The sequence below is a fragment of the Artemia sp. Qi Xiang Cuo genome, chromosome 5, assembly GCF_049724085.1.
Source record: "Artemia sp. Qi Xiang Cuo chromosome 5, ASM4972408v1, whole genome shotgun sequence".
Taxonomy (NCBI): Eukaryota; Metazoa; Arthropoda; class Branchiopoda; order Anostraca; family Artemiidae; genus Artemia; species Artemia sp. Qi Xiang Cuo.
Genome location: NC_142798.1, coordinates 61,787,624 through 61,802,768, shown reverse-complemented (window position 1 = coordinate 61,802,768; position 15,145 = coordinate 61,787,624). Strand labels below are relative to the sequence as shown.

The following is a 15,145-nucleotide window of genomic DNA, read 5'->3' as shown; positions in this document are numbered from 1 at the left end:
TTTCAGTAAAGTACAAAAATTTCGTTTAAATGTTTTCATTTTTATAACTTTAAATAATCAAAAATTAATTAAGATTTTGACGAATAAATATCAGCATATGTATATTAAACTGAAAATGCACATCTTTTCAGTACACTCATTTGAATTTTTTCAGTAAAGTACAAATTCTAGCCATTCCAATCGAACCAGCCCTTTTCGAAGTTTCTCCTTCGATACGAAGTACCCTGGCCAAGACCAGAAAAATAAATAATACATTGTGCCAACATCGTTCTTTACTTAGGCAGCGCTATTGCGCTGCCTATGATAACAATTATTACATCCGTGTGATTTTGTTTATTTTTATTTTTCAAGCTTAAGACCCAACCTGGCTTTATTTTTGTTTGAGGGTGCTTTCCTAACTGTAATAATATAGTTAGTTATTAATTATTCTTTTCTTTTATTGATATAGGCATCCAGGGTGATTTTGGTGTTCGTGGAGCACCAGGGGCAGATGGAATGAATGGTGAACCGGGTCCACAAGGGCCACCGGGCTTACCGGTAAGTTATTTAAACCTTAATCAAAGCGTCTCTGTTAATTACCTTCATTTATCATTAAGATTTAGCCGTAGATGGGGCCATCCATCAACGTTATTACTTGCAAGGTGTGATCTTAATAAGCTAGTGAAGTTTGCGACCAAACTCCCGCAGTTATTTTTTACTAAATCAAAGTGATCTGATATGTGCTTGAATAATTAGTTTGGTTATTAGACCCCTAAGAAAATTTGTGAGTATCGTATCAGATGGGATAGGTCTTACATTACGTGATTCATATATGGCATTCATGGTACACGCAAAGCTTAAATCCGTCAAAGATTTTGGTTACCTGTCTGAAAAGTTCACAGATCAAATTAATGTTAAGACAATCATTTGTAGCAATTCTGGATATGTAAAATACATGCGATACATTTTATGCATCCTCGTAGGCGAGGTTTACTTGCATGATAACTTAAACCTTATATGCACCTTAAGAAATGATAGCAATTAACGATTTGTTAATTACAAGCTTTTAAATGCATTTTAATGAGCTGATATTTCTCTTATTTGTCTTTTTTCAATCGTTCAACCTTCGAGCTCATTCGTGGACATAGTCCTCAGGGGTGTATGCATGGGGGGGCAGGGGTGGATCCAGGATCTTTTTAGGGGGGGGGGGCAAAATAGGTTGATCCTATAAACTTGCGTTAAAAGCAAGTTTAATTAACGCAAACTTGGGTTAATTAAGTAAATTACACTACTTTAGACAACGCTAGGGGGAACACCTCCCTGGATCCGCAACTGGGGAGGAGGCTTTAGGGCCTGACTCTCTCCCCCACCCGGAATCCTAAATTTTCCGAACTTCTGGGCACTTCTTACTCAAATTGTCGATTATTTTTAATACTACTGGGCTCCAAAACAAAGTGCATGGGTACATGCCTCGCTGTAATGATTTTATGCAATTAAAATATTGAACCCGGCACTCTTTCACTAAACGGACTCTTTTATCTAGTGTTTATGGAATGTCAAACTGGAGACGCGACGAAAAACTCGTTTTTACGGGATCATTCTAGACACCGTTGTAAAGAAATACAATGTATAACGTGGTTTTAATTGCGTATAAGATATTAAAAGTGTTGTTTTTTGGGGTTTTTGGGGGAAAGGTACCTAGGTTAGGATATGTATTTAGTATATGCTATGCTTGCCCCCCCCCCCCCTAATGTGCAAATATATAACCCAAATTTGTTTCTAAACTATTATATCTTCATCCTATTTTATTTTATTTCATTAGCATTAACCAAACTAGCACCTTATAAAAGTGTCCGTTTAATAGAAGAGTACCTTGAACCCTTTAGTGATGATTTACTGCTTCCCAGATTGCAGTTACTATGTTAAACAAAACCCTGAAAACTTTCTTATTATGGCGTTGGATGCAATATTTTATCTAATTGGCCATTTGTGAGGACAGATCCAAGGACCCACTTTGCTCTTACAACCGCACAGATTTACAACTAGTTACAGATGATTGTAATTAACTATTTGTTAATTAATTTTTTTAACATTTTAATGAGCTCATATTTCAATCATTTTTTTTTTGTTTTAGGGCCAACCAGGTACTAAAGGAGAAAAAGGTGAATACGGAGATATTGGTCCTCCAGGACTCATGGGCCCCCCTGGCCTTCCAGGACCACCAGTAAGCACCCTCATTCTTTTCAAAGTGAATATTTATGTTAATGTGTTTTTTTAAGCTATCCCTGCTAAATTTTAATTTTTAAAGTAAGAGAGATGAGATTCCTTTATTGATCAATTCGGGGAACAACAAATAAAATTAAACCAACATAGCCACTACTAGAAGGTCAAATAAGCCGTGTGTCGTAACTCAATTAACTAATTAATTTACATAATCAATAACATATAAATAAATACACTAAAAGAAAAAAAATGAAGAAAAACAATAAGAAGAAGAAAAAAAGAAGAAAAGAGAGAAAAAACAAACAAACAAACTAAACACTAACAAGGGACCAGCTTTTACTCTGTATCTCGACCAAGTGGGAACTTTTTGACCTGTGATTTAAACGAAGAAACTGATTCAGAGCCCGGGAGGTTATTCCAGAGGGTTGGACTTACGTGACGAAGCACATGAATTGATCTCACTGTATTTCTTTTCTCATATACTAGCTTATCCGCATTCCTAGCCTGACAAGAATGACAATCAGAATTAATAGAAAAAATATCCACAAAACAAGCTAGCGAAACACCATTTAAACATTGGTATACCAGTGTTAATAACTGGTGATCTTGTTACTGACCAACATTCAAAATTTAAAAATGGGAATAACAAATAAATGCATCACTAAAATTAGCAAATTCCCCCAAAAGACGGACTGCTTTATTCTGAATCGTCTGGATTCTTCTATAATTAGACTAAAAATTGCTTGCCAAAGGAGCACACCCATATACAATATAAGGTTGGATAATCGTACCATAAATAACTGAAACCGGGAAAAAATTACGAAAACGACGAAGGAAACCCAGGCATCTTGCTACCTTGGACGATATAATTTTACTGTGTTTCATTCAAATTACAATCAACAAAAATCCGAAATACCTCGTTTCAAAAACTTGATTAATACCACCAAAGCAAATAATATCCAAAGAATTTATCACAATACTGGTACGGCTAAAAATCATATAATTAGTTTTACTAACATTAACACTTAAAAAACTGAAACCAGTAAATGTATTCAGGTACTGCAGGACATCATTTGTGCGAACTACGAGATCTAGAAGGTTCGCCTCTGCAATTTTATTCAAGATAAGACAAAATAATATTTTATTTCCATAAAATTGTACCACTATTCAAAAACTCAAGCTATTATAAAAAAATACAAAACTTTCACATTGTATTAGAAAAACAAATAAGCAGATCAAAGATCGATGGAAAGTATAAAACAATACACACATCAATCCCTCTAAACAAAAAACTATCTAATTAATTTTTTTTTAATTTAATTAATTTAGCTATCTAATTAATTTTTTTGTAATTTAATTTAATATTTTCCTTTGTAATGATTCATTTTCAAGTTGTCTCTTTTTTCAATATTATTTTCTGTTTTTGTTGTTTTTTTTTCTCTTTTTTTTGCACTGAGATACCTGCGTAAAGATCCTTTCCAGATTTTTGCTGCAAAAAAAATAAATGCGTAGAGATATAAAAATATCAATCACTAAATAGAAAGCAAGTCCAAGCGTTCCGATTTCTCACATTCTTATTTTCTGTTAATTGTTTCCCAGACACGTAATAAATCTTCTGTATTCCACGTTTGCTTGATATCATAATAAATTAGCTAATCAAATTATGAATTAAATTGCAAAAAGTAAATTAGATTTGGCTTTCAAAGGTGATTAACAAAGAAGGTTTTTTGCTTTTACAGTTATGATCTTATATTAGTTCTTGTTATGTATCTATATTGGACATAGGTGTGCACAGATATAACTTTTAGAGTTTGGGGGTCAAAAGTTTACCTGGGGGGGAGGGTCAAAATATAAAAATTGCATTTTTAGGTAATAGTTTTTCCAACTGGGTCCATTGATCCAATTTCAAGGGGATATGAATTAAGATGAAGTGTTTATTTGGGGTGAATACATCTCGGTGAAGAAGCTTGCCGGAGTATTCGGTTTTGTTTTGACTTTTCTAACTGTCTGAATAATTATTGCTTCTAATGAAAACTACTACTTCTTTGATATGTTCACGGCAAGTAAATAGAGGGTTTTATTTATTAGCGATAAAAATAAATAAAAACAAATAAAACATAAATCACTCGAAATAGAAAGATATCAAGTCTTTTGATTACTCTCATTGTTTACTTTTCCATAAGTTTTTCCCACCAATGTTCTCTGTTTCCCCTCAATTGGCCAAGTAATAAAATGAAAGTAAAGAGCGGAAGTTAGAACTTATAATTAACAGAAATAGTGCTGTATAATGTGAGCTTCCACACCCCCGCCCCCATATGCCTCAAAGTTTAACTTAGACCTTAGTGAGAGTAAGTTCAGCGTCTCACTGTTCATATTGCACACTGATATCAAATATACTCCTCTAAATTAAGGGAAGTTGGAGGTAAATACCTCCCAGTGCCGGTCTAGAGGACATCCCTTCCCCCCCCCCCAAAAAAAGGGAAAAGAACCATTGACCTCCGTCTAATAGCTTGCGTGCGAGTATGTAATACTGTGTGATTGCCATTAACGTTACTGTATGAGCGGTCAACAATAACCGGTCATTTCTATGGACTTCATTTATTCTTACTGATAAATATGCTGCTGAATGACAATATGGCCTCTGAAAATTGGAGACTATATAAATTTTTCGATGGCTCTTAACTGATTGGTCATTTCAGATTTCCGTTGGATGGCATTTCGGTCTTAGCTAAGCCAAACTTGTCGTTTTGACGTATAAAATAGTGAACCGATCCCCCATTTTTGGTGGACCACAAAATTTCGCAGCCACTGGTTTAATAACAATGACATCTGGTTAAAAAAAAGTAGCTAAGCTGAATACTTGACCATCCTTACAAAAATTTTGCTTTCTTTGTATATAGGAATGTGAAGCAGTCGGTTTAAATAAAAAACTGTTGGACAGTTTTAATTTGACGGTGCATTTTTTATTAATATCATCATCTCACTTTTTAGGGGTTGTTCCCCCCCCCCCTAAAATTTTACAAATCTTCTTCAAATAGTAGATTTTTTTTGATAATTTTAAATTTAATGAATTCTACATATTTTGAATCACCATGAAAGCTGAATTGTTCTGATATGACGTGTATATTAATCACAAGTTTTTGTTTTATTGTTTCAATTTCTATTTACAAACTTTAATGACAATGAACGGTTTGGTAGATATATTGATTTACAGATTTTTTATTGAGCCAAAAAAGATTGTTGAATCACCCAAATTAGGTCGGGGTCTTTCTCCATCGCTCCCTTCGAAATGTCAAGATTTAATATTTTGTTATTGAAACAAATGTTACAAACAACTAGTTATATAACTTTGCATATATAACAATAATATTACATAACAATCTTTTTTATGGCTTCCTATCGTGTGTGTCCACTATAATTTGTCTGTTTCTTTTTTTAATTTCACCCCCCCCCCATCCTAAAATTGACTCCTTTTACTTGCCTTTCGTAATTTCTTCCAACAGTCTGTCTTTCAAAAGTAATTAACTTTTTTCACTTTTTGTTTTGGCTTTAAGAGATATGGTGATCTTTACGTGCTGATCCCCTTGAAAGAATTCCGTCAAAAGAATGCTGTCGAAATCCCAGAATAAGAAGAAAAGGGAGAATTTGACTCTATGCGCATTGTTCTAAGAAATGGAATGTGTTTATTGCATTGTTTTGATTTTTGTGATTTCTTTCCCTAAAATCACCTTTTTTACAGGGATACCCTGGAGTCAAAGGTGACAAAGGAGATAAAGGGGAGTCGGTAAGTGAATTTCCAACGTTCTTAGGTATAATAATATTAAATAAAATAAAAATAACAATTGTAAGGCTAAAAATGAGCTGTTAAAAATTGTCATAATGAATCATGTAACGACAAACACTTCATAAAATAGATTACAATATTGTGTAAAATTCCCGAAAAACTTAAAAGGAAGACGGAGAAGTATCAAAACTCCGAAATTTCTGAATTTTGCTTCTAATGTTTCATATTTTTCATATGTTTCAACTGTTTTTAGTTTATGTTTCCAATATGAGCTACCTCCCTGCTCCTTAGATGTTGAACTCAAGATAAATCGCTGCGTGTGTTGGTGGTCGGAAAATCACTTAGTAAAAAAGATTCGGTGGTGTGAAAGGACGAAAAAAAGTCCGGTATTAGGAGAAGGGACGTTTAATTAAACTTGAAAGAATATAACAAAATTGTTGAAATTTATGAGAAATAAAAGAAATCATGAAAAAAAGAATAAAGACATCGAGCAGGGGCAGATACAAAAAATTCTACCCTCTGTATAGGTACATGTCTCAACAAACTATATTTTGATGTATATTTGTCACATAGTACTTATTTTGACAAATGCCGCTAAATTCCAGATTTAAATTAGAAGTAAAGAGATATATGAAAAGGTAAAACGAACCGAAATCACCCTAAATATGTGTGTTGGGAGGGGGCTGATTAGTGATAAATTAAGAAAGTAAACTTTAAAGTAAAGGTGAACTTTAAAGTAAAGAGCGATTAATTAATGCGAGTAAGTTTTATTCTAAATGCGAAGAAACTAATACCCCGAATTTTTAGCTAAATTATAACTTCGCTTTAATAAAAGTAATGACCAATCCAGAGAATTAACTTTTTTCACAGTGGTTCAATAATGAATTTGCTTATTTAGGTGTAGGCCTGTTTGCTTTTAAGTATCTTCCGGTTCCAAAAATACGGAAAGCTGTAAAGCTTTCACTCCAAAGGTTGGGCAAGACAGTAAGTAAATAAAACACTGGTATTTATTAACGTGTTATATTTATTGCATTCTAACAAGCCCTCAGTATAGTGTAAACTAAAATTTCAAATAAAAATCTTGGACTAAGGGGATAGACATCTCCTTTATTTTTGAACATGTAATTTTTTCAGTTTTAACTTCATGCTATACTTTCAAGTGCGAAGTGTGTTTTTAGGCTCGTCTATAATTTGCTCATAAAAGGCAAATTATAGACTATATTTTGTGGACTATAGTGTGTGGACTATAGCTTTTCCACATAAAACTATGAAAAAAACAGTTCATTGACTACTACTTAACAGTCATAGAGTACTAATTGTCTCCTACTTAAAATACGGTACTTGGACACTATATGGGCCCTTACAAGGAAACCAGTCACGAAAAGGCCGTTTTTGACGGGTTAATTCAAGACACCGCTATACAGTAATGCAATACTGTTTTTTGGGGTTTAGGGGGAGAAAAAAGTACATAGGTTAGGTTAGGTTACGTATTTAAAATATGCTATGCCTTACCAACACCCCCCCCCCTCCTAATGTGCAAATATATAGCCCAAATTTGTTTATAAACTATTATATATTTATCCTATTTTTTTTCATTAGCATTAACCAAACTTGACTTTTTAGATAGGCCCATATAATGCCCAAGTTTCTAAATACTATACAAATTAAAAAATCATCCAAATGAGCATTCTCACTGTTTATGGTGCCTATTGGCGCAATATGATTGCCCCTGGAAAGTGCATAACCTTATTTTATTGGGGGGGGGATTCAAAAATAGAGCTCTAGGTTGCAATTCTTAGGGAGGCTCTTTGGAAAAATCTCAAAGCTAGAGAGATGTCCGCTGCCTTGTCTCCTTGTGAAGATAAGCAAATGGGTATAATCTTCCATCTTAGGGTCAAAATCTTTGTAATGCAAGGATATTTGCTCATTCCTCCACCTTTCATTTGAAGGAATTTTAAGTTAATTTAAATAAAGGGAGGTTAAGGGGTAAACCATGTTCGTCTGCTCCAAATTCATCTAAAGGATCTCTTACCAAAATTTAAAAAAGTTGGTCCTGGAAAAGCACCTTTTTAAGATTTAGGCACTGCTCCCCTCTCACTTCAGTAAAGCTATCTACTTCTGTACGTGAATTAAAGAAATGTCAGTTGAATCAACTTTCAAATGAAGATATTAAATTCTCGAGTGAAATAACCGAGATTCAATGTTCTTTATTTCAACAGAAAAAAATTCTTTGATTTTCCCCCATAAACGGCTTTATATCCCCTAACACAGGGGGTTGCATGTATAACATTGTAATAGATTGTACTTGAATTTGTGTGATAAATATCATACCGTATGCTTGCCTGCACAACGGTGGAAGGAAGGTAGCATTTCCAAGGAAAAATGTTTTTCAAACGAATCCTCTGCTAAAATATAAACAAATCGCAACCGGAAAATCATTTCGGGATTTAAGTTTCCACTTGAAAAAGATCATTTATCACACTTTTTAGGGGCGATTTTCATTTTTGAGACATTCTTATGCAAAATTTAAACTTTAGCGTAAATGACAGGACTACTTTGGGCAGGTGCACCACTCATACCTACATTATATTGAACATGATATTAGAGACGAACAGAAATTAGATTAAACAAAACTAGTTTTCAAATGAAAGTAAAAAAGCAAAATTAAAACAAACAGAAAATATCCTATATAACAGAGGGACTGATACCCCAAGTGACTTTTTTCTTAGTACTTCATCATTGAATGCTCTTATACTAGAGAAATAATACATATATATATATATATATATATATATATATATATATATATATATATATATATATATATATATATATATATATATATATATATATATATATATATATATATATATATATATATATATATATATATATATATATATATATATATATATATATATATATATATATATATATATATATATATATATATATATATATATATATATATATATATATATATATATATATATATATATATATATATATATATATATATATATATATATATATATATATATATATATATATATATGTGTGTTTTTTTTAGTACTTTCGAAAGAGCTATCTATTCTAATTAAACGGCCTTTGTGATTCAGGTATTTGGGATTCGAACAAAATTTGAACTTTAGCGTAAAGAGCGAGGTATTGAATAGGAGGTGAACCCCCTCATATACGTAATAATTTCTTTCGTTTTAAGTTTTAATGTTCCTCTTTACTTTCAGTTGAAAAAACTTAAAAGAAAAGCTTAAAGGAAGGAGGTTGAGGAGCTAGCAGCCCCCTCCACCTCATTATATAATATAATTTCTTTTCGTTTTAACTTTTAAGGTCGATTTTTTACTTTCATTCGATTTTTTTTATATTTTCTCATAAACTAATCTGAACTAGAGAGTTTTTTTGCACCATCCAAAGGCATTGCGTCCTCAGGAGCTGGGTATTTTATGTAAGCTTTCTTCATAGTTTTAACTTATCGACCATCTCAGAATTTTCACTGTATGGGATTTTAGCTTTGTTTCGACCAAAATTATTGTTTCGTTAAACAAAATGGCTAGAAATAGTAAATTTTTGAGGATTCAAGTTTGAATGAGGACTTTTCCAATCTTTACAAACAATAACTCGATACGCTTACCCTGCCGAAAAAGGGCCCTTTCTTGACTAGGCTATACTTCTAAGGTAAAACACACGTTTCCTATTTTTTAAATACAAGGCTGAAATATCCCCTTTGGGAATCTCAGATATATTGAGTTGGATTCTCGTAAAGATTGTATCTCTGATTGGACCATTTCATACTTCTATAACAATGCAAATTTTCTTAGGTTTATATTTTTCGTTAAATGACTTTGAATATAATGATTTTCGTACTTTTAAGAATCACCGCAAAAAGTGGGTTCTTTCGACATTTTTGGGATTTCCGAATTTATAGTTTCAAATACTACTAACAAGGTTTCTAATAAGAAAGCTTTCTAATTATTGTTCATTGCCATGAGCAATTTGATTGCAAAACAAGTCTAATGCACTCAACATTCCTAAGATACAGACTGAGGAAACTAGGAAAGCAACAACCCTTTTATCTTTTTTGAGTTACAAACCCCGACTATACCCTGTTTAAGCAAACTATTGTATTCTTTTCTTTTGGAAACTTAATTGTCTTTCAGAAAATTAGCCGTGCAAATATATTAATCTTGGTTCATCCTTTTGCTAAAGAAATACCAGTTTCAGAAAAAAAAGGAATTTTAATTTTAAGAACCATAGCTGTCACCAAGATAAATTGATGTGGCAAATTTAATAAATCAAAATTGGCGCGGCTTCTTTATGTTTTCTTAGCAGTAAACCTAACATGTTCTATGTGATACAATCAGTTTGATGAATATATGTTGTCCGCAGCTACTTAAGTTTTACTGCATTCTTCTTTAGTATGACACTATCATAGCTGAACATAAATTAATTTAAGATGAATTAATTTAGATTAATTTAAAGCAGTTATATACGAAAATATTCACAAAAGTTCCAATCTTATTCCAATGGCTTTATGACGATCTTTTGGCTAACTTCTAACTATGAAGGGAGCTAATTTTCCCTCTAATTGGATTAATCAAACTAATATAATTTGAATTCGACATCTGATATGCTCATCATTAAAATATTTACTAGAAACCAAGAAGAACAGGGATGTAACCGACATTTCATTTCAAGAGTGGGTTTAATTCGTTTCGGGTTACAGGGCAACTTAGGCCTTTCCCATATGTATCTGCTCAGCAGGTCTATTGTTGGCCACATCTCTGCTATTGGAGATTACCACTTCAAAGAGGGATTAAAAATTCCAAGGGGAGAGGAACTTACTATTCGTTAGAAATATATCTTGAATTCCATGTTGCTTATTACATCGCTATCATTACTAAACTTTTTATTACTGTTGTTTCTCTATAGCAGGATTGTACGTTACTACTGCATTTGTAATTTGCATACTGTTTCCCCTTTTTATGCATAGGCAGTGCTTTTTTGCTAGTTTTACGATACACTTAATTCGGCAAATTTTACACACGAACCAAGGTACGTAGTAGCTATAAGAAGCAATCTTAGGATACTTGAAATGAGGCTATAAATTTGAACAAGATACAGTGGAACGAATCTCTTCTTTTTGCCTTGTTAACTTTTTTTTTTTTTTTGTATAACTTCAAGTCCTGAACTGCTGTGAATAGTCAACATGTACATGTTCAATCATATTGTTGAATGTTCTCGTTGTGAGGTCCTTTTTATACAACCTTAAATTCTGTGGTAGTTCTGTCAACGATTTTTTTATCAATCTAATTAGAAAATTTGCTGAGTTGGAAGTCTAAAATATTAAAAAACAAATTGAGATGCCTTGATTTTTTATTTTTCTCCTTGTACATAATATTGTCTCTGATTGAGTAGTATGTCATAATTTTTAATTCGTTTTTTAATTAATTCCCAGTTTTGGCATTTGGAACTTAGGCGGCAATAAATTGATTTACTATACAAGGAGATAATGTAATTTCAACAATCACCTTCCCTCTTAGATATATTTCTTCAAGTAACATGTCACAAAAGAGATACAAGGATGTTGTGAATTGAGTTGCTCCACATACAAAAAAATGGATTTCTTTACCTAGACTCCTCGCTAAATTCAAAATTTATTATAAACAATGCGTTCATGCCTAGAACAAGAGAATTAACACTTCATAGAAAAAAATTTTAAATTTACAAAGGACATGACAGATCGGGCTCAAAACTTGTTTCCGAAAAAATTTAACTTCACTTGTATTTGGAGGATTAAGCATTAAAATGATCCTAGTACTTTTCTTTACTATTTCAGGAAGCCTATACCCTAAGGTAACTGAGTATCTGGCATTTGGGGACACGCCCCCCAAAAACCCCAAATGTTTTTCAGATTGTGGGGAACGCCTTTCTCTTCGTATATCAATATTTGCCTGTTTTAAAGGAGATTAGAGATAAAAAAAAGTCAAGCAAAAGTAAAGGGCGACATTGAACCTTAAAAACTAATAGAAAATATCCATGAATAATGGGGCTGTTAGCTCATTATTCCCTGACGTCCGACTGTTCACGGTAAAGGTTGAACTGGCTTCTCTGAAAGCATTTCATTGGGCAACAAATACAGTTAATTGGTAACTGCAATTGTTGTATTGACCTATTGACTTTCAGAACATTGAACTGAAAATTGTATTATCCTAAGTAAATGCTAGTGAATATACCATTTTATTCTAGAACTAGTGTTAAATATTTTTTTAAATACTTCTTATTATCTTATTTCATTTTCGAAAGGTACAAAATCTCTAGGGCACAAATTGTGGGAAAAAAGTCACACTTCAATGTAAAGAATGATGTTAAAGAAATTACAGCCCTTTCATATACAATGCGATTTATGTTCATGTCAAGTTTTAACGTTGGCCTTTAGTTTCATTTAAAAAAAAATATATATATTTCTTTAATTTATAAACACTATAAACGTAACAAACATTACACACTATATTCCAGGTAATTTTAAGATTAAGGGGGCTACCACCCCTATTGTTTAGTGTGTTACACAACCTAATCTTGTATAGTAATGCTTTGAGAATAAGGGTATACTTAAGCGTATTTAATAAAATAAAAGTTTCCTTTATATGCGTAGTAAGTTTCTTTACGCTAAAGTAGAATTTTAATTCAAGTGCTTTAATATTAAAAAAAAGAACAACTAATGTTTCCCTTTAAAGACTCCACTTCCACTTCACAGGTTAAGTTGCCGGCCCCTCTCATTGCTGTTTGGGGGATAATAGCCTAAGTTCCGTAGGTTATACTTGTTCCGTAAAAGCTGTATTAAATTTAATTTATTGGCTCGGAGCGATTAAGTAGTACAGCATTTTTCCTCTAGAGGCGCTGAGGTACGCGGGGTCACTTTGGAGAGTTTTGTCAGTACTTGTTCAGTATGTGTTTATACTTTGGTCTAAACATACTTCCTCAAATGACAGGGAAGAGCTAATTATAGGGCTAAGCCTCCTTTCTTTCGAAAGGGAGCAGTTGAAAGTGGGGGGTGTGATCAGTTTTTGAATATAACTAACTATTTCTGGCTAAAATCATTGAGTTTTATGTTTTTGAAAAGTTTATACATAATAAAAAGCATAGATAAGGCCATGCATGTAATGAGTTAATAAACCTGGTTCATATTATGTGGAGTAGATCATGTAAAAAACGACATGTAAAGTAATTCTTATCTTTCTCGTGGGTAGTCGAACATATCCTCAATCCTCCTTGGTCTATTAGTGTCTTCTTCTTCGACTAGGTAAAAAAAAAATGTTGGCTAATAAATGTACTTTGTGTGGCTTTATTACCTCCACCCCTCTATAGCATTAGATCCTCAACGCACTGGATTATCGAACTCAAATTATCACAGTCTCTACTTCAACTAGTAATTCTGGAAGTATGCCAACTCTCAAACTTCAGAGCAATTTCTTAGTTCTCAGACTTCAAAGGAATAACAACTAGAGCATATAGAAGGGTTGAACAGGTTAATCAATGACTCTTCTATACGTTTCATATTTTGTATAAAAAAAATGATTTTATCTGTAATTTACGTTTATTTTTATCTTTCAAACACTATATCTTGATAGTTTTTGACACCCCCTCAGAGGCGGTTTCAAGGGGGGGGAGGGTGGAATCTTTCCCAGGCGCAGACATTTTAGGGGCGCAAAATTTCAGATAATTTTACGGTTATAATCATTTTGTGATTCTTGAAATTTTGTTTTATTAAAAAAAGTAGAGGGCACAGTTGACAGTAAGTATAACCAAATTGAATTCGAAATTTTCATTTATCCCATATCTTTTCCCATATAAAATAAGAAAAGTTGGATCTAAATAAATGAATTTTTTACAAATAAGAATCTTCTTATAAACGAACATTTTTGAGAGTCAAGGGAGGGGGGCTAACCCATGTTTTGCCCCAGGCGCAAGAGGGACTAGAACCGCCATTGCTCCGCAGCCAGTCTGTAGTTTAATGTTTCCAAGCCCTTAGGATTGGGCGTTTCAACTATTTTGGGGACCTTAAAAAATATTCTGGGAAAATTCAAAAAAATTTGTTTTCTTTTTTGTTATTAATTAACAAACTTTTTCCACAAAACAAGTTTTTCAAAGAAAAGTAAAGAACTCCATTAAAAAAAAAATGAGCAAAAATCAAATCAAATAATCTACCAAGCGTGAAACTACCGCAAATCAGCATCGATAAATAAATGAAACCCGAAACGAACAGAAATTACAATAAATAACCGAGTCGAACTCAAAACAAGCAGAAATTAACATAAGTTGGGTTCAAAATCCCATATGCTTTTCCTAGGCAAGAACATAATTTGCACTTTACTGAAAAAATATAAATGTTTTTACTTTTATAACTTTAATAAATCAAATAAAATTAACATTTTGATTACCAAATATCAGTATATGTATATTAAACTGACAATACACATTCATTTGTATTTTTTTCAGTAAAGTGCAAATTATGTTCCGGCCTTGGGAAGGCATGGGGGTTTTGAGCCCAACTTATGTTAATTTCTGCTCGTTTTGAGTTTTACTCAGTTATTTATTGTAATTTTTGTTCGTTTTAGGTTTCATTTATTTATCGATGCTAATTTGCGGTAGTTTCACGCTTGGTAGATTATTTTATCTTATTTTTGCTCATTTTTTGTTCAATAGAGTTCTTTACTTTTCTTTGAAAAAATTATTTTGTGAAAAGTTTTTTTAATTAATTTCTGTTCGCTTTATATTGACAGTCTTTTCAGGGAGAAAGAAAATTATAATTTAAACCTTTTGTTTTTTTTTAAGAATTTATAGTTTGGCCTGCTAATTGTATGCTGGAGAAAAATTTTCACCAATTTTTAACAACATACACCCTTTTAAAAATCTGGACACAAATAGTAGTGTTTAATTTAGTTTCATACCTCCTCTAGTTGCCCTGAAATGGAAAACTTGATACCATTCGCAAAAAAATCTGCTTGCTTTCTTTGATAGCTTGGGTACACTTACGCTATTTTGATTTTGTTAAATTTTAAGAGCAGAAGTAGCCTTGAAAGTTTGAACATAATATCCTCAGTCGTTCCTGGGATACTGCTGAGATGCCTTATTGGGAATTAG

At 32.5% G+C, this 15,145-nt stretch overlaps 1 protein-coding gene across 17 annotated transcripts in view; it reads left to right on the top strand.

Moving 5' to 3' along the window:
* The window catches only part of LOC148952349 (uncharacterized), a 255,070-nt gene that overhangs the window by 206,968 nt on the left and 32,957 nt on the right, over positions 1–15,145 (top strand). For 16 of the 17 annotated variants that reach the window (XM_089089821.1, XM_089089819.1, XM_089089820.1 and 13 more), the window contains 3 exons: positions 449–537; positions 2,114–2,203; positions 5,942–5,986. In XM_089089821.1, the coding sequence (XP_088945947.1) occupies positions 449–537; positions 2,114–2,203; positions 5,942–5,986 (224 nt within the window). Of the gene's footprint in view, positions 1–448; positions 538–2,113; positions 2,204–5,941; positions 5,988–15,145 lie in introns of all 17 variants that reach the window. The other variant, XM_089089807.1, reaches the window with a different exon arrangement.